Below are 19,830 nucleotides of genomic sequence, written 5' to 3'. Positions count from 1 at the left end.
GGGTCAGCTGATTTTTTTCGTGTTACTCAGTGTACGGCGACAGGAAAAGTGCACTAGGTCCACCGGCGTCGAGGTGAACCAGCTGAATATAAGCCACTCAAGTTGACGACAAGTGCATTGAAAAGTAAAAGCTGCTGGCCTTTACCTTTTCTTTGTAAAAGCGCCTGTTCGGCCAGTAGTTAGTAAAGTAATATTTTCAGCGTTGTCCACAGTCTCATGACATGTTTAACAGGAAGCACAGCACGCTGGTTAAGCTCATGGCAAACTGTTACTAACAGCTAAAATGAAAGCTTGTCTGTATGTAGTCTAACTGGTTAGTTTGTCACTAATCTCCAAATTTGGCAAATTGCTATAAACTTCACTCTCTTAAACCAGTAACAGTCTGAGCTGGACTGATAGGAGTCTGTATGGATAAAGATAAAATCCTAATGATACCCATCCCTACAGCTGGTTAGTGGCTTCGCCCTGACTTTAGGCAGATGAGATATTCACTGTTCAAATAACTTCATTATAACCCTTGTTTAAGCATAAATGATTTATATATGCACCCAATAACAGAACTTGCAAAAAAATGCTTTTGCTCAAAGCTCAAAGCTTGTAAACTCAAGTTAAAACTGAGTTTTATCTCCTTTTGGGAGGGGGTATCTGTGTGTGTGTGTGTGTTTGTGTTTGTGTTTGAGGGGGGAGGGGAAGAGGAGTTGATTGAGTCTGTGAGAAGCTGCCACAGAGAGGTTACAGTCAGGAGAGCCATGAGCTGTCACAGATGATGAGCTCTGAAAAATATTATCACAGAAAATAATTAGCATAAAAGCTTTTATTTAAAATTTTTACATCTCGGAAGTGTGAACTGTTACGCCAGCGTGTGCCCTGCGACCTGCGTTGACCCCGCGGTTGCCGGGGTCCCGCGGTCGCCGCTCCCCCGACGGGCGCCGGGTGCGAGGGCCCGTTCAACGCTGCTCGCAGCTTTAATTATTATTATTATTATTTTTTTTCTTCTTTTTCCGCCTCTTTGATCGCCTTTTTGAGGGCCTTAAAATGCGTCAAAACTCCTGAAAATTTGCAGACGCGTCAGGCACGGCGAAAAATTTAAGAATTTAGGGGTCTTGAGCATGGGTGTGGCAAAATGGCCTCGGTAGCGCCACCTACATTTTTAACGGAACAGCCCCTCAAGCCCGTTGCGCCTAAAAATCTGAAAATCTGCACACATATGTAACATCCCATGACGCACCAAAAAGTCTCTTGGAGCCATATTCTAAACCCAACAGAAAGTATTTTTATTTTGACCGGAAGGTGAAAAAATTGTGTGTTTTTGGCCATTTCCAGGGGTCGCTTGAACGCGAACTAGTCCTAGACGCATTATCCGATTGACTTCAAAATTTGATAATTTGTTCTTAAGACATAGACGAAGTTAAATTGCAAAAGTTTCGGACTTTTCATTGAAGGGCGTGGAAGTTATGGCCCCTCAAAGTTCGATCACTCGCCACAAAACAGGAAGTTGCTTTAAATTTGCTATATTTCGGCCATACTTTGTCCAAACTGCATCAAACTTTACAGGATTGTTAATGGTACCTATCTGCACACATCCATATGTCAATATTCATACAATTGTTGTAGCACCACCTATTTATAGCAGGAAATGACATATTTTATAGTGTGATGTCCAGTTTCTAGACGGGTGACCAGATTCACTTCAAATGTTGTCAGGACAGACTTAAGGATTTTTGGAAGACTGGCTCCGAAAATTGTGAGTTTGGGTCGAAGCGTGTGCCGGTTCTGGCCCGTCAAAGTTCGGAAACCCAACTTCCTGTTTGAAACCTCAGATTTTGGGGTAACTTCCTGTTGCGACTCTCTACTTTATCCTACAGATGGAGCCATTGTATTACTCTTTGATGGGTTTTTGGAAGGGGGTCTCTGTGTGTGTGTGTCTGTGTGTGTCTGAGGGGGGAGGGGAAGAGGAGTTGATTGTGTCTGTGAGAAGCTGCCACAGGGAGGTTACAGTCAATAGAGCCATGAGCTGTCACAGATGATGAGCTCTGAAAAATATTATCACAGAAAATAATTAGCATAAAAGCTTTTATTTAAAATTTTTACATCTCGGAAGTGTGAACTGTTACGCCAGCGTGTGCCCTGCGACCTGCGTTGACCCCGCGGTTGCCGGGGTCCCGCGGTCGCCGCTCCCCCGACGGGCGCCGGGTGCGAGGGCCCGTTCAACGCTGCTCGCAGCTTTAATTAGGCCGAGCAACGAGTTGCGTGGCCAACGGGCCATGCAACGAGTTGCAAGGACCCTCTTGTTTCGGTCGTTTATTATTATTATTATTATTATTGTACATGAGTTGATTTTTTTTTTTATTATTATTATTATTTTTTTTTCTTCTTTTTCCGCCTCTTTGATCGCCTTTTTGAGGGCCTTAACATGCGTCAAAACTCCTGAAAATTTGCAGACGCGTCAGGCACGGCGAAAAATTTAATAATTTAGGGGTCTTGAGCATGGGTGTGGCAAAATGGCCTCGGTAGCGCCACCTACATTTTTAAACGGAACAGCCCCTCAAGCCCGTTGCGCCTAAAAATCTGAAAATCTGCACACATATGTAACATCCCATGACGCACCAAAAAGTCTCTTGGAGCCATATCCTAAACCCAACAGAAAGTATTTTTATTTTGACCGGAAGGTGAAAAAATTGTGTGTTTTTGGCCATTTCCAGGGGTCGCTTGAACGCGAACTAGTCCTAGACGCATTATCCGATTGACTTCAAAATTTGATAATTTGTTCTTAAGACATAGACGAAGTTAAATTGCAAAAGTTTCGGACTTTTCATTGAAGGGCGTGGAAGTTATGGCCCCTCAAAGTTCGATCACTCGCCACAAAACAGGAAGTTGCTTTAAATTTGCTATATTTCGGCCATACTTTGTCCAAACTGCATCAAACTTTACAGGATTGTTAATGGTACCTATCTGCACACATCCATATGTCAATATTCATACAATTGTTGTAGCGCCACCTATTTATAGCAGGAAATGACATATTTTATAGTGTGATGTCCAGTTTCTAGACGGGTGACCAGATTCACTTCAAATGTTGTCAGCCCCTCCTTGACAATTTTTGGAAGACTGTCCTCCGAAAATTGTGAGTTTTGGTCGAAGCGTGTGCCTGTTCTGGCCCGTCAAAGTTCAGAAACCCAACTTCCTGTTTGAAACCTCAGATTTTGGGGTAACTTCCTGTTGCGACTCTCTACTTTATCCTATAGATGGAGCCATTGTATTACTCTTTGATGGATTTTTGGAGGGGGTCTCTGTGTGTGTGTGTGTGTGTGTGTGTGTGTGTGTGTGTGTGTTTGTGTTTGTGTTTGAGGGGGGAGGGGAAGAGGAGTTGATTGAGTCTGTGAGAAGCTGCCACAGAGAGGTTACAGTCAGGAGAGCCAAGAGCTGCTTTACACGCGGGATAAAAACTTCAGTTAAGATTTGAGCTGTCACTTGAGAAAGCATCATGCCAAAAACTAAGGAAATCACTGTAGACTTGAAGAAAAGAATTGTCGATGCTCAGGAAGCAGGAGAAGGATATACAAAGTTATCACAGCATTTCCAAGCGTCAAGAACTCAAATGAGAAGCGTCACCGAGAAATTCAAGGAGAGCCACACTGTGCAGAACAAGCCTGGCAGAGGTAGGAAGCCAAAGATTTCAATGACCCTGGAAAGAAAACCAGTGAGAGACCTGTCTAAAAACCCCATAAACGCTGCCAAGACACTAGTGAATGACTAAGTTAAGTCTGAAATTGTAGCCTCAAAGAAGATTACATGAATTCATGTAATCTTACCATATGTCTCCCCTTGACCAAAGCTGAGCGTGGATTGATGCTGTCTTTACAGTTTGGTTTTGATCAGTTAGGAAATTTCACAAGGGGTCAGCTGATTTTTTCGTGTTACTCAGTGTACGGCGACAGGAAAAGTGCATCTAGGTCCACCGGCGTCGAGGTGAACCAGCTGAATATAAGCCACTCAAGTTGACGACAAGTGCATTGAAAAGTAAAAGCTGCTGGCCTTTACCTTTTCTTTGTCAAAGCGCCTGTTCAGCCAGTAGTTAGTAAAGTAATATTTTCAGCGTTGTCCACAGTCTCATGACATGTTTAACAGGAAGCACAGCACGCTGGTTAAGCTCATGGCAAACTGTTACTAACAGCTAAAATGAAAGCTTGTCTGTATGTAGTCTAACTGGTTAGTTTGTCACTAATCTCCAAATTTTGCAAATTGCTATAAACTTCACTCTCTTAAACCAGTAACAGTCTGAGCTGGACTGATAGGGGTCTGTATGGATAAAGATAAAATCCTAATGATACCCATCCCTACAGCTGGTTAGTGGCTTCGCCCTGACTTTAGGCAGATGAGATATTCACTGTTCAAATAACTTCATTATAAGCCTTGTTTAAGCATAAATGATTTATATATGCACCCAATAACAGAACTTAAAAAAAATGCTTTTGCTCAAAGCTCAAAGCTTGTAAACTCAAGTTAAAACTGAGTTTTATCTCCTTTTGGGAGGGGGTATCTGTGTGTGTGTTGTGTGTGTGTGTGTGTGTGTGTGTTTGTGTTTGTGTTTGAGGGGGGAGGGGAAGAGGAGTTGATTGAGTCTGTGAGAAGCTGCCACAGGGAGGTTACAGTCAAGGAGAGCCAAGAGCTGTCACAGATGATGAGCTCTGAAAAATATTATCACAGAAAATAATTAGCGTAAAAGCTTTTATTTAAAATTTTTACATCTCGGAAGTGTGAACTGTTACGCCAGCGTGTGCCCTGCGACCTGCGTTGACCCCGCGGTTGCCGGGGTCCCGCGGTCGCCGCTCCCCCGACGGGCGCCGGGTGCGAGGGCCCGTTCAACGCTGCTCGCAGCTTTAATTATTATTATTATTATTTTTTTTCTTCTTTTTCCGCCTCTTAGATCGGCTTTTTGAGGGCCTTAACATGCGTGAAAACTTACCAAAATTTGCAGACGCGTCAGGCACGGCGAAAAATTTAATAATTTAGGGGTCTTGAGCATGGGCGTGGTAAAATGCCCTCGGTAGCGCCACCTACATTTTTAAACGGAACAGCCCCTCAAGCCCGTTGCGCCTAAAAATCTGAAAATCTGCACACATATGTAACATCCCATGACGCACCAAAAAGTCTCTTGGAGCCATATTCTAAACCCAACAGAAAGTATTTTTATTTTGACCGGAAGGTGAAAAAATTGTGTGTTTTTGGCCATTTCCAGGGGTCGCTTGAACGCGAACTAGTCCTAGACGCATTATCCAATTGACTTCAAAACTTAATAGTATGTTCTTAAGACATAGACGATGTTAAATTGCGGCAGATTTTGAGTTTTTGTTGAAGGGCGTGGAAGTTATGGCCCCTCAAAGTTCGATTACTCGCCACGAAACAGGAAGTTGCTTTATTTTTGCTATATTTCGGCCATACTTTGTCCAAACTGCATCAAACTTTACAGGATTGTTAATGGTACCTATCTGCACACATCCATATGTCAATATTCATACAATTGTTGTAGCGCCACCTATTTATAGCAGGAAATGACATATTTTATAGTGTGATGTCCAGTTTCTAGACGGGTGACCAGATTCACTTCAAATGTTGTCAGCCCCTCCTTGACAATTTTTGGAAGACTGCCTCCGAAAATTGTGAGTTTGGGTCGAAGCGTGTGCCGGTTCTGGCCCGTCAAAGTTCGGAAACCCAACTTCCTGTTTGAAACCTCAGATTTTGGGGTAACTTCCTGTTGCGACTCTCTACTTTATCCTACAGATGGAGCCATTGTATTACTCTTTGATGGGTTTTTGGAAGGGGGTCTCTGTGTGTGTGTGTCTGTGTGTGTGTGTTTGAGGGGGGAGGGGAAGAGGAGTTGATTGAGTCTGTGAGAAGCTGCCACAGGGAGGTTACAGTCAAGAGAGCCATGAGCTGTCACAGATGATGAGTTCTGAAAAATATTATCACAGAAAATAATTAGCATAAAAGCTTTTATTTTAAATTTGTTGCAACAAATTCAGGTTTCTTACAGCATTTTCCTTATTGAAAACTAAATTCTACCTGACATGTATCAATAAAAATCTTCTTTTGCAGTTAATGTCACCAGTTTATAGTTTAGTTTTAATAGCATTCCCTGTCACTGATGTGCCTTTAATTATCGGTTCTATCAGGGATCATTTATGTGTTTATCTTACGGGGGTGAGCCACCTCACAGGTTGGTTATATTACCTGTTGACCTCAGCTCAGTGAGCTAAGACAATGTTTAATGCAGTGTTTTTTCTGATATGAAAATGGATATTATTCAGCACATCTAACCTCAGCAGGCCCCTCTTCAGAAACTCATATCTGCAGATGTCAAAGCTGGCTCAAACGTTGTCCACAGTCTCATGACATGTTTAACACGAAGCACAGCACGCTGGTTAAGCTCATGGCAAACTGTTACTAACAGCTAAAATGAAAGCTTGTCTGTATGTAGTCTAACTGGTTAGTTTGTCACTAATCTCCAAATTTTGCAAATTGCTATAAACTTCACTCTCTTAAACCAGTAACAGTCTGAGCTGGACTGATAGGGGTCTGTATGGATAAAGATAAAATCCTAATGATACCCATCCCTACAGCTGGTTAGTGGCTTCGCCCTGACTTTAGGCAGATGAGATATTCACTGTTCAAATAACTTCATTATAAGCCTTGTTTAAGCATAAATGATTTATATATGCACCCAATAACAGAACTTGCAAAAAAATGCTTTTGCTCAAAGCTCAAAGCTTGTAAACTCAAGTTAAAACTGAGTTTTATCTCCTTTTGGGAGGGGGTATCTGTGTGTGTGTGTGTGTTTGTGTTTGTGTTTGTGTTTGAGGGGGGAGGGGAAGAGGAGTTGATTGAGTCTGTGAGAAGCTACCACAGAGAGGTTACAGTCGGGGGAGCCAAGAGCTGTCACAGATGATGAGCTCTGAAAAATATTATCACAGAAAATAATTAGCATAAAAGCTTTTATTTTAAATTTTTACATCTCGGAAGTGTGAACTGTTACGCCAGCGTGTGCCCTGCGACCTGCGTTGACCCCGCGGTTGCCGGGGTCCCGCGGTCGCCGCTCCCCCGACGGGCGCCGGGTGCGAGGGCCCGTTCAACGCTGCTCGCAGCTTTAATTATTATTGACACTTGGCTTTTGCTGCCCCCTGTTCTGCAGCATTACTGAACAAAGAGCGTCAGCCTCTCAGCAGGGATTCACTGAGTGTGTCAGCAGGTTACCTGTCCCTCCGAGTTGCTGCCCCAGGTGTAAACGTCTCCTGTGGAGGAGAGCACCAGGCTGTGCTCGGCTCCAACTGCAATATCCTGGATGTGGATCCCTGACAGAGCTGGCACCTGCTGAGGCCGGTTGTGGTTCCTGGCTCGGCCCTCTGGCAAGCCAATTAGCCGGTCTGTAACAGAGAAAGAAAAAAAATGTTTGAATGACAACCTCCAGTTTCATAGAATTTGTTCATATGAAAATGAAAAACTTAAATGTCACAGAATACATTATTTATCATTATCAGGGCTACAACTGACAATTACTCTCATTATTGATCATTTTGTCTATGACACATCATAAAACGATGTTATCAAATATCTTGTTTCTGTTCAAAACTTCAAAAAAAAACAAAAAAACAATCCATTTACTGTATAAATAAAATAAACAGAGCGTACCTTGGCCAAAGGTGAAAACTTTGCCATCTTTGGTTAAAGCCACAGAGAACTGTGTTCCACACGCCACTTTTTTGATGGCGATCCCACAGAGCACATCCACTTTCTAGAGAATTATTTCAGAATAAACCTACGTTACATTCACTGAAAAACCAGATCCTGTAGAATAAGTTTCATGGATGAACATCATTGACTTGAGGTTTTACTGTGCAGGTGAAGCAGCAGGTATCACAGTGTGTACCTGAGGGGAGGACTTGGCTGTAGAATTTCCAAGTCCCAGTTTTCCGTAGTCTCCATCACCAAAAGCCCAAACCATCATTCCATCAGCAGAGACAACCAAAGTGTGGTTCAGACCACAAGCCACCTGAGGATGGAGCAGATGTCAGCATACATCAGCTCTATGTGGTTATTAAACATCTCTGTTTTCTAAACCTTTAAAATATTCAAGTTGTTAAAAACATGAACAAGAAAGATGAGTGTGTCTTTGTACAGTCCTGTCTTTTTTCTATATATTCACGTATCTTCAGTGTCTATTTTCACAGCCAACACAGGTCTGGCCAAGAAGTACTTAATTATATTAATTAATTTCAATTGTTAAATTAATGTATTATTCTTTTTTAATGTATTTTTCTGGCCCACCTGTCCGACTTGGTAACCCTCCAGAGCGGTGACTTTCTCTGGCAGCTTCTTGTTTGAGGTGTTTCCCAGCCCCAGTCTGCCATAATCACCATTACCAAAGGTGAAAAGCTTCCCATCAGCTGTTACCACTGCTGAATGTTTGAATCCACAGGACATCTGGTAAAGAAAAAGTAAACATACAGTATGATAACACCTAAGCAAACATGTATCAAAATCTATTTTACATCTAGGTCCCTTTGAACGGTGATCTTCACTTTTATCAGAATGACGGAATAAAATCATTTCTGAAATACTCTGTATTAGAGACAGACTGACCTGCACCACCTCCTCTCCTTGTAGAGCTTCAATCTGTCTGGGTCGGCGCTGGCGGTCACTGTTCCCGTGGCCCAGCTTACCGTAGTCCCCGTCTCCCCAGCTGAACACCTCGCCGCTCTCCGTCAGAGCCATAGAGTGACCGTCACTGCCGCACGAAGTCACCAGCTGAGTCACCACAAAACCTGTGGAGCAGAGGGACAATAAGACACGACCGTCAGGATAGTTAGAGTTTCTCAAGAGCTCACCAAATTAAATAGAAGACTCATTTAGTACCACATAGAATACAATTTTATTTGTTTAGTTGTCACACTGGTCAAAGAGAGACAGAAAACCAGATGTAGCACATCAGCTTATCCCATTTTTATCAGTACTCAATAAATCCACGTGACCTAGACCAAGACTATTTTCTGACATATTGAAGAAATAAATTATGGGGATCTACCCAATTAAAAAATAACAAATTAATTCAAGTTTTTTCATCCATTTCAGTGATACACATCATCTAATACTATGTACTGTAAGACCAAATGTGTCACCTTGAAGAGCTGAGATCACAGTAAGCACGTGCAGGTCGTCGGAGTTGCCTTGTCCCAGTCGGCCGTAACTGCCCTCTCCACAGGCCAACACTGTCCCGTTAGGCTGGATCACAAAGGTGCAGTTCTGACCACACACCACCTGCAGGAGGAGGAGAGATGGTGGCAAATAAATAAGTGAGCAAATAAAGAGGAATACAACTGGATTTTAGTTGGTAAACAGCCCGCTGTAGTGTCGGTGTAACTAGAGAAAATTCTATCTCAATAATTCAAAATTGGGGTATTTACAAGTGGCAAATTAAAAAACAAGGTCAAAATCAGAGTAGCAGAGTCATAGATATCCTTACATTGACTCTAGCTTGGTTCAAGCTGCAAAAACACAGAATCCTTTATTTTGCATGATGCAACTCAACAACATCTTTTGTCTTAGCATCTTTTTATTTAACCAGAAACATCGACAACAACAGCAACATCGAGGCAGTGGTATTCCAGAAACTCCCATGTTCTGCTTGGTAAAAGGATCTCACTCTTTAATAAAAAGGTTTGTCTCTGTGGGAATCCTGTTCATCATGCTGTTTCTTTTGTGAATCCAATGAACAAAAAGACGACAGTCTGCATACCTGTTGTGCCTGAGAGAAAGATGGAGCAGTGGTCGGCACCAGGATGTTTCTGCCAGCCTCTGCTAACTGGCCATGTCGCCCTGCACCCCACAGATACACATCGCACTTCCCTCCAAGGTGCCAGTCCTGTAAACACCCAACACATGAACACACACGTCAAATAAATGAGTAACAGTAGCAGCTATCACTTCCACAGATAAGCTATTTATTACAGGTAACCTAGATATCAATCTAATTACCTCTGGTCTTGATGTGGCCCAGGACATGATCTGTTCATCCAAACCAGACGCCCATTTACTGTTGTCCTGGAAAAACAGGGTGCAGAGGTGTTATTACGTACTACATGCAGTAGGTGTTTACAACATTGTAAATTACAGTTCCAACAGTTGCAGGTGCAGCTGCACAAACACCAGCAGCCTCCCTCACCATGAGCAGAGCCATTTCATCTTTGGGCACAGGCTCCAGATCAGGAACAGAGAAGGACTCAGGGAAGGTGGCACCTCGAGCAAGGGCCTCCGCCGCCTTGACAGTTGTAGAGAAGCAGTCCAACCACGCCCACTCGCTGGTGCTCCAGATGGCGGTGCCAGACTCTGGTGGGCAGTGTCGGAGGTGAGGCGGCACAGGGGGGCGACACAGGAGCTGGTCCAGGTGGAGACCCACTGCCAGGGAGGCAAGGCACTGCATGTAGGGACTGTGGACGAGTTGTTCCCCACACACAACGTGGGGCTAGAGGTTGAGAAGAAAAGACAACTATCAACATGGAATTTGAAAGAAAAATCACTCTTAGACGTTCTAACACTGATGAATACTAATGATCTGTGGTGAATTCTTGGAGTTGTATTTGATTATGTGAAGTAATGAACCAGTTTGTTAAACCATCTTTTAGGGCTGAACGCACTACATTCTCTTGTCTTCTTTGCAGTAACTTTACATCAGCCATACTGCTGCCTGTGGGGATTTTTCAAATACTGACACACTGAGGGGGAATGACAGGAGACTGACAGGCACACAGAGAGCCAGTAGAGACAGACACAGCTGATTAAACTTTGTCCTGGTAGAAAATACAAAATATAAATACAAACCTAATTTAAAGTTGGCTAGTTCATTCTACCATTTTCTCTCATTTTCTCTTCTTTCACTCTCTCCTTCTCAGCTCAACTGCGTATTTTGCGACTTTACAATAGCGCAGCAGTGGCAATAACAGAGAATATCTTTTAGACAAATGGTGCTCCTTCCCTCCAATAGAGTTCAGAGACTTGGAGAGTCAATGTCAGGGAGAACTGAAGCTGTTCTGGCGGCTCGTGGTGGTCCTACACCTTACTGAGACACTTTATGTTGGTTTTTCCTTTACTTTGTTACCCGTCTGCACATTACTGTGGAAAGCATATTAAAACGTTCTCGTACCTTCTCGTAGGCGTACTGCTCCTGCAGCATGACAGGCAATCTCTCCAAGAAGGCTCTCATGCAGGGTGCCATGTTGAGGCCGACTACACCCTGTTTCTTCAGAGCCGTGCGGCAAGTGGCCAGCACATGGTTGGATGCCATGAATTCTTTGGAGCAGTTGACAACCAGCACATCCTGGAAACAAAGCCATACGAACACACACACATAAATGAATCAGACCAGAGAATAAATAAAATTATTTAAGTGAATCATGGAAAAATATGAATCAGGGGAGAAGTTTTACCTTTGACCTGTTGGAACAGACAGCGACACCCACATCTGGGATCCAGACAATGTTCTGGATCGCCCCTGAACCAGCTACGACCGTCTGGAGCACTGACCCATCCTGTTGAACGTGGACACATAATGACTCCAGTGCAAAGGTATTCAGTGTCACTGTAAACTGTGGTGTGATGTATAATTGCTGGTAGGATGAGTATGTGATGAATCATTTGTTCTTTTCACCTCTTCATATTTCACATCATGTGTTTCACACAGTACATCTGTGCATCTATGTAACTTGCACCTGCGGTATTTACATGTATCCTGTGTGGGTGTTTTCAGCTCCTTCTGTTTGTGTGTATTTCGTACCCGCAGGGACCAGATGTTCATGAGGCCTCCCACTCCTCCAGATGCCAGGGCCAGACCATCAGGGCTGAAGGCCAGTGTTCTGACTGGGGTGATGTGGCCCTTCAGCTGGAACACACACGTTGCTCCATCTTCTGACCACCGGACAGACTGCAAAACAACCACGGTGACAGTGTGTCAGTGGAAGAAAGCACCATCTTTATCAAAATACATTTTGTGATTCAATAAAAAAAATGTACTTCTGGCATGCCTCCTATGATGCCACACAGATATAGAAAGAATAAGCAGATAAATTTGTGCAGCAGACAGGTGGACGGACAACCTGATAACAAAATGCCTCTAGCCATGGGTATTATCAGCGCGGAGGCATAACAAGCTAAATATATCTTACTTTGTCAGTTCAGTTTCATTCACTATTATTTATGAAATGAATAAAAAGTACCATGAATTTAGGCTTTGCTTCATTCTCCCACCACCCCTCTGAGTCAGATGAACAAGATTCTGGGAAGTTGGAGATGTCCTGGGGAACAGTCCAGACAGAGACCAGGCCATTCTGACAGCATCTGAAAAACACAGCGACACATGAAAGTCGACCAAACCACAAGAAAAATCCTCTATGGTTGTTCAATTACAAACAAGAGAGAATGTTTCATAAAAATGTCAAAAAGACACACACATCCCAATATCAAGTAGGATGGGTGCTAGATCAAAAAATATCTAGCAATAACTGGAAAATACATCCACACACCAAACAGCTCCTGTTAAAGGATTATATTTGTACAGACTTACAGACTGAGGAGGAGCCTTGTGTTCTTAACGTAACAATAGCTAAAAGCCTTTAGCAGGAGCTATTTGGTGTGTGGAAAAGATGATAAAACAGTTATTACCATGAACACATGCCAATTACCCTCAACTGTACCAAAAATATGGATGAACTCCACATGACTTAAATTTGAGAAAACATGTGGTGAGGAGTGCCCCATAAAGCATCAGATTAAAAAAAGAAATGGCCTCAAATTACAGAACAACTTACATGGCTAACATGCTGAGGGGCTTAGGTCCACGACCAGGCAGGCTGCACCAGGCCACACCGTTGACCATGGAAGGGTGTCTAAGACTCTGCAGGCAGCACCAGCCAGAACCAGAGCCTGAGTCAGAGTGAGAGTCATGGCTCGCCCACAGCTTCACCGTCTCCTCTTTGGCACAGGTGAGCAAGATCTGACCAGTAGGACTCCACTTCATACTGGTGATCGACTCCTGGGAAAACAACAACAGATTACAGGATGAAAGGAAAGGAATTTTGGCTATAAATCTACGTATAATCCATCTTCTTTATAAAGGACAGTAAACACTGAGAGATACAGATCACAAGTGATTCTTTTTGTAGCTCTAGTTTACCTTGTGTGCATCGATAACCACGATGGCTCCCTTCTCTAAGGGCTCTTTGGATCCAATCAGCAGCTTGCCATCTGCATAGCCTACAGCAAAAGGCTTGTCTTCGCTGTACCAGGCAATGTGCATCACTGCCACTGAGTCAGGATAAAACTTCAGTTAAGTACTGACATGGAATAACTATCTAAGACTTGTAAACCACTGTCAACCTGGCAGGAGTTCTGCCATTCACAAAAACACACATCAACACAGAGAATAATCCCTCGAAAGAAACATACCATCTTTCCTGTAGCAGTGCTCCAACTCGGTGCGGTGCATAGTGGCAGTGTCCAGCACCTCAATGAGGCCCAGGGATCCGTCCATCCGTCCCACCAGCAGCATGTCCTTGGGTTCCCCGCACCATAAGGACTCTGCTTCCTCTTCAGGCCAGGCCAGGGCTGACACCCAGTGAGGCTGTACGTCCAAAAGGCCCTTACCACCTTAGAGGAGCAGAAAGGAGCTCTCAGTTTATTACACTGTATGTTCTGAATATATGTTTTCACTGTATCCATTGTGAGCAGTTTATGAGAGGCAAAATCTTGGATTTTGGCTTGAACTAATTACACAACAATGCCCACAGAAAAAGTGCATACAGTGGATACATTTACTTGTGTAATAAAGACACTGTCACATTTCAGTGGCACAAAAAAAAACATGCTCATGAAAGCTAATACGAACATGATTATAGACTTTCATCCTTGAGGCGAGAGAAAGTGGCCAAGGACAGATGGCACATGCTGCAGGGTGTGTGGTGGGAGGCAGGAAACGATGATTGGACCTCATCCAGTCCACAGGAATATTTATTTTTAATGAGAGCTATAAAATCTTAATGCCCTCTCATTCATATTCTGTGGACCTCACACACCAGTAATACAAGCTGAGCCATATAATATATTCTAAAACATTTTTTCAAAACAACTCAAATGCTGCTCATCATTTACACACTGTATGAGAAGTTCATGACCTGAGGTAGAAGGAGCCAATTTTAGAAAACCCAGCACTACAGGGAAGAGATCCAGACAATGTCAGTCTGGTGCAAGAACAATTATGTAATAGTGAAAATGAAAAAACAAAGGAAATGGTCAATGACTTCTGGAAAGAGAGGACTGAGCATCAACAGTGAAGAGGTGGAGAAATTTCTGGGGGTCCACATCTCAGAGGATCTCACCTGGAGCCTGAATATCTCACAACTCATAACAAAGGCCCAACAAAGACTCTTTCTCCTGAGGACGCAGCACACTGCCCAAAAGGCTGCTGATGAACTTTTACTGCTGCATCACTGAGACCACCTTAACATACTGCTGTACAGTGTGGTATTCCAGCTGCACTGCTACAGAGTAATTAAAACAGTACAGTGGATCATCGGATCACATCTTCCCAAGTTAGAGGACATCCACTTGACCTGCCTCCAGAGACATATCAGGAGCATCCTAAGAGACTCCACCCATTCTGGACATTCAGCGTTGTTCACCCTTCCCTCAGGCAGACTGAGGACTGTTCGAGCACGCACAAAAAGACTGAAAAACAGTTTCTTCCCTCGGGCAGTGGACAGTCTCTTGAAGCTTCAGGCCAATAAGGGGAGCTGAATACTGACTGAAATGATTGCTATTGTGACAGCTTTTTATAATATGTTTTTTAGTGTGTTTCAAGACAACTATTTTCAATTAATGTTAAAGTTTCATTGTATTATTTCCCAGTGCAATGATAATCTATCTATCTATCTATCTATCTATCTTGTGGACCTCTTTGGGTGGAAGGCCCTTAAGACAGAGTTAGTGGATGACTGCACGAAGGCCGATGTTATCCATTTTGTCAGACAGTGCTGACTTGCAATTTTCAATTACCCGGAACAGAAATACCACAAAAATGATTAAATTCAAACCAGTTTAATTTCCTTCCTTCTACCTTAGGCCACAAACTTATCTATCATCCTTTGTATAATAAAATAAAAACAGAATGAAAACTCCTGAGAAGCTTGAAAAACAAAGTAATTACCATTAACTTGCCAGATGTTGACCATTTTCTCCATGGCAGAGGCCAGATACTTTCCAGTGACACTCCAGGCCAGAGGAGACAAGCAAGGATCACTGGGAGATCCCAAACCTGACATACCCTCCTCTGAAGAACCATCACTGATGAGAAAAAACACAGAGTAAACACAGATGAGACAAAGATGGATGCTCCTTTTAACGCTGTTTTTATCTCAACCAAAACTATCAGGCTCTGTAGCCGCTAGACTCTCCACTTTCTTCTTCACTAACTGTGTCCATCTGCTGTTTGGTGCTGGGCAGGTAGTGGACTGTACAGCAGGTTTATCAGAGCTGATCATTTACTGACGGTCCCTTAACCTCATGAGCAACTTCTTTCACATACATTTGAACCATTGTTTTTACAAAAATATTGATTATTGGTATCTTTTACAGTCATAAGGCATGTATCAGACAGAAAAATGAGATGCACTATAGCCGCAGAAAAATATCATCAAAATAATGCCTCCACTGCAAGCTTGTCATTAACTGATAAAGTTGTTGACACTGGTTTTTCAGTAAAAGAGGTTTCTGTGATGTTTCAGAAAGCCTTACTCTTTATTGAAGATGCAGGTCTGCTGGAGGGTGTACTGGCTCTTGGTTACATTCCAAACCCTGACTGTCCCATCATTGCCACTGGTGGCCAACAGGCCTTTCTTACTGCACCAACCACATGTGATGACCTGAGTTGAACAGAGACAGACTTCATTTAATATCAAATAAAAGGGCAGGCACCACACAAACTGTCACTATTATTGGTTAGATTTTTTAGGTTTCATGAAAATTTAGGGTTCTAAAGAAGACAAACAAAAACTGCTAACCCTGCTCTGGTGAGCCTCTAGCTTGATGAAGGAGCACTTTCGCAGGTCCCCCGCCATGTCGGCAAAGGTCTGCGGGCGACTCTGGTTGTTGTCGCGGTCATGGGCGGCCAGTGTGCGCACCAGCTGCTGTGCAGCCCACTGACGGTGCTGTGAGGAAAGCCTTGAGGACAGGCAGCACGCTGCCAGCGCGTTGGCTAGTTCCAGAGGGCCTACAGCGGAGGGATTATGGGAAGGATGGGCATACAAATGCGCAATTAGACCTGCTCGACATGGAACACAAGGTGACAAGGTAGCCCAGTGAGTGAAAGAAGAAATACAAATGAAAAAGACAAACATGAAAACACATGAAGCACAGAATAACCAAAAGGTGACCCAAGTGAAAAGAGGGAAGCAGTGCAAGGCTGACACAAGCATGAGCCACGTCTGCATGTGATGCTTAATGCTCAACAGACATTAATGATGAATTCTGCCATTACTACATGAATTACACGCTAATTATTATGAGATGATTAACATCTGAGCCAGGAAATGATACATTATAAAACACTGTTTGACATTAAATCTGTTGATATAAGACAGAACCACTTTCCCTTTAATTCAATCATGCAGTTTGCTGCTGTGATGGTAAATTACAAGCACAAAGTTTGAAAATAAATCACTGACACATTATTGAATGATTTAAGTTTGTAATGTTAGCTATTTTTTAAAGTTATATTTATATATACACAAGGGTGACAAAAAATAACAGCTCTCACAAGCAGTATCCAGTATCTACTTAATTATCACAAAAAATACCAAGGTGAAATATTATGATTCTGAGATATAATGAATCAATGAGAAAAGGAAATACTCAGACACAGTGACTAACAGATTGGACAACACGGAACACCAGTTCATTTGTATGTCCTGCGCCTCAGTGTCTACAAACCTCTTTTCTCCATATCAGTCTTGTCATAAGCAGGTCTGAGTCTGGCCCCTTTATCTGCCAACAGGGCTACCAGAGCCTGTGTGACCACAAAGTTGGGAGAGGTGATGAGCTTGTTCTCCTCAGCCACACCACGCAGAAAGCTGGGCAGGAACTTCCTCTGGATGGGGTCGTCCACGGTGGTCAGGTTCATGCCTGTAGCTGCCGAAATCAGATTCTGGATAAGGAAGAAAATGAGACACAGGTTTAACATTTGAGAGCAAATTATTAGCAGGTAACTGGGAGCAGATCAGAAAACAGAGAGGCTGCTTACTGATACATGATTAAAATGTAACTATAAAACAGGGAAAATAATAAAGTAAATACAGTAAAAATGAAATTGTAGTATTTACAAAATTTACAGCACTTAAAGGACAGTTAAAAATGTGGGAAATTATTTGCTTTCTTTCCAAGACTGAGATGGAAAGACTGAAGCCAGCAGATGTAGTTACAGCAAGTAACTTCCACCTATAACCACAAATATTTATTTCTGCATTCCTTTTTGCATGTGGATTAAACAAACAAGAGACAACATGTCAACAGGTTTTGGTAGGAGTATTTTTGGACTTCAGACTGAGCCAGGCTAGCAGTTTCCCCCTGCTTCCAGTCTTTATGCTAAGCTAAGCTAACTGCGTTGTGATTCCTGCGTGACATTGCTCATCTCATTCCTCACAATCAAAGTGAACAGGCGTATTTCCTGTATTAGGTTTAGTTTGAACACTTTGTTAACTTTGTTACTGGCCTCTATGTTGCTCCTTTGATCATACCGTATATAAAAGTATTGCAGTGTTGAAGTGAATTTATTTAATGTGATCTACATTAATGTTTTCACCAAACTGGAAAAGAAGCAGGAACATCTACACAATATGTAATAATAATATGCAGCTTGATAACTGATCACTGCTGACAGATAAGGCAGCTCACCTGTGATTAAATGTCAATAAACTGAACCAAAGCCTCAAATCAATAAATCAAATTAGAGGTCATCTAAGAATTGAGCTCAATAAAACTGTAATATGGAATAAGATAAATGCAGGTCCTGGGCTGATGAGTCAGTGTACCTGAGTGCAGAGTTGCACCAGCAGCTTGGCAGCGTTGGGACTGTTGGAGGCCAGGCAGCCCACTGCTGTGCTGAGGTAAGCCAGACAGGAGATGGGTTTGCTCGCCTTGGCGGCCCCGCGGGGCCTTTCAGCATGACCGGAGCCTGCTGTAGGACTAGTGGAAAGACCAGCTCGGCCCGCTGCTGCCAGGCACATCAGTCTGACCAGAGTCCTGATGTCCGTCAAACCGAGAGACTCCAGACCTGCTGCGAGGCTGCAGCTTGAGCCACTGTGTGGGAAGGAAGGAAGGAGTGAGGAGGGAGGGAAATCATGTATAACATACCAGACAGAACGCTGCTGTCAAGTTAAATCTTATATAAATATGCACACATAAGATTTTGTGATTTTATTTGTTTGTGGTTTCAACATTATTGTGTCAGTTTTAGTTAACTGTATGAAGAGTTGTCTTCTTTCATCTTTCAAAACCATGAATAGTTTGAACTTGTTTGATTCCACCACCAGGGGTGGGGGTGCCAAAGACATGCATTTTCAGATCCTACAAATAGCTCAATATCTAACGTGTTGTTAGGACCAATGCTTCCCCTCATGGAATCTGTTACTGATAAAATAAATGGTCTTCTTTTATCCTACATGACATTAAGTCTGTTGATTTATGTAAAGCTTTAACCCACAAAAATCTGATTTCTAGAATTGTTTCAGCTGTTTGTATCACACACACACACAGAGGGAGTGTGTGAGAAAGGCTACCTGACAGACAACAGGGACAGGGCTCTCATCACCATGGTCCTGGCCAGCAGCACCTGGGCTGCAGCCGTCACCCTCCTCAGTGCCATCACTCGGTCATGTGGGTTCTGCAGAGCTGCTGCCTGCTCCCCGAGGGTCACCCTGCCTGACGAACTCTTATCCACTGAGGTCTGACAGCCTAAACACAAACACACACACTCAGTCTATTGCTATTACATGTGCTAAAGGAACCAATGGATTGACTTCAGCAACACACAAACTCCATGATACTGGAGGCATTAAAAATCTTGATGAACCTCCTCCTCCTCACCTATCTGCAGAAGAGTCTCCTCCATACTGTTGGTAGCCGTCACCATGGCTACGGACGCTCCAAGTGGGTCGCTGTCAGGGAACTGGACAGCCTCAGGGACGATCCTGCGCTCACTCAAACCCAACGGGCCAGCCAAAAGCTCAAACTCTTCTTCCCCTGTCAGCTTCTCATCTTCGTCGACATCTAGCATGTCCCAGTCCTCTGCAGCACACACAGTTTGAAAAAACAGGAGGTGTATTTACTTGTTTTCACTTCCTGGGTTCCCCCAACATGAACATTGGATGTGTCCACTGCCAGAAACATTAACATCACATGAATTTCAAATCATCATCAAGTGTTACCTTCATAGACACTGTCCTGTTTTCCCAGGAGGTCAGGGGCCTGTCCCTTATATCTGAAAACAATCCACAGAAAATAACACGAGAATTTATCAATTTTACTTCCTTTAATTAGATAGTACTAAAGCTAATACAAAATAGCACAGAAATAATACAGAATGCCTGATAACACCAACATGACACACAGAGTTCAGCGGTACGTATCAAAGTAATCGCCAGATGAATGTCTGGACCCAAGGTTTCCCAGCAAAACATTGTATTGTAACAAGATGATCAATGTTATTCACTTCGCCTCACCTGTGATTTTAATGTT

The 19,830-nt window shown here is 43.1% G+C and overlaps 2 protein-coding genes across 2 annotated transcripts; both read right to left on the bottom strand.

Annotated features, from left to right (window-relative positions):
- Positions 1 to 7,192: 7,192 nt before the first annotated feature.
- On the bottom strand, positions 7,193 to 18,410 carry LOC108880483 (probable E3 ubiquitin-protein ligase HERC1). The gene is made up of 21 exons (XM_018672021.2): positions 18,126 to 18,410; positions 17,029 to 17,242; positions 16,101 to 16,309; positions 15,835 to 15,962; positions 15,248 to 15,384; positions 13,492 to 13,692; positions 13,220 to 13,350; positions 12,855 to 13,078; positions 12,264 to 12,384; positions 11,825 to 11,971; positions 11,478 to 11,579; positions 11,195 to 11,368; positions 10,217 to 10,516; positions 10,030 to 10,095; positions 9,791 to 9,916; positions 9,174 to 9,312; positions 8,638 to 8,819; positions 8,323 to 8,478; positions 7,925 to 8,047; positions 7,687 to 7,789; positions 7,193 to 7,421 (listed from the first exon to the last, which is right to left on the bottom strand). The coding sequence occupies exons 1-21, from the start codon at positions 18,318 to 18,320 to the stop codon at positions 7,240 to 7,242; spliced, it is 3,360 nt and encodes a 1,119-aa protein (XP_018527537.1). The 5' UTR covers positions 18,321 to 18,410; the 3' UTR covers positions 7,193 to 7,239.
- A 458-nt stretch (positions 18,411 to 18,868) lies between these two features.
- Positions 18,869 to 19,646, bottom strand: LOC108880482 (probable E3 ubiquitin-protein ligase HERC1). Its single transcript, XM_018672020.2, has 3 exons — positions 19,521 to 19,646; positions 19,180 to 19,380; positions 18,869 to 19,047 (listed from the first exon to the last, which is right to left on the bottom strand). Exons 2-3 carry the CDS (start codon positions 19,367 to 19,369, stop codon positions 18,869 to 18,871), a joined length of 369 nt encoding a protein of 122 aa, XP_018527536.1. The 5' UTR covers positions 19,370 to 19,380; positions 19,521 to 19,646.
- Positions 19,647 to 19,830: the final 184 nt, after the last annotated feature.

The sequence above is a fragment of the Lates calcarifer genome, unplaced genomic scaffold (genome assembly GCF_001640805.2).
Source record: "Lates calcarifer isolate ASB-BC8 unplaced genomic scaffold, TLL_Latcal_v3 _unitig_944_quiver_1853, whole genome shotgun sequence".
In the NCBI taxonomy this organism is placed as follows: domain Eukaryota; kingdom Metazoa; phylum Chordata; class Actinopteri; family Centropomidae; genus Lates; species Lates calcarifer.
The sequence above is the reverse complement of the archived record's forward strand: the minus strand, read 5'-3'. Positions and strand labels throughout refer to the sequence as shown.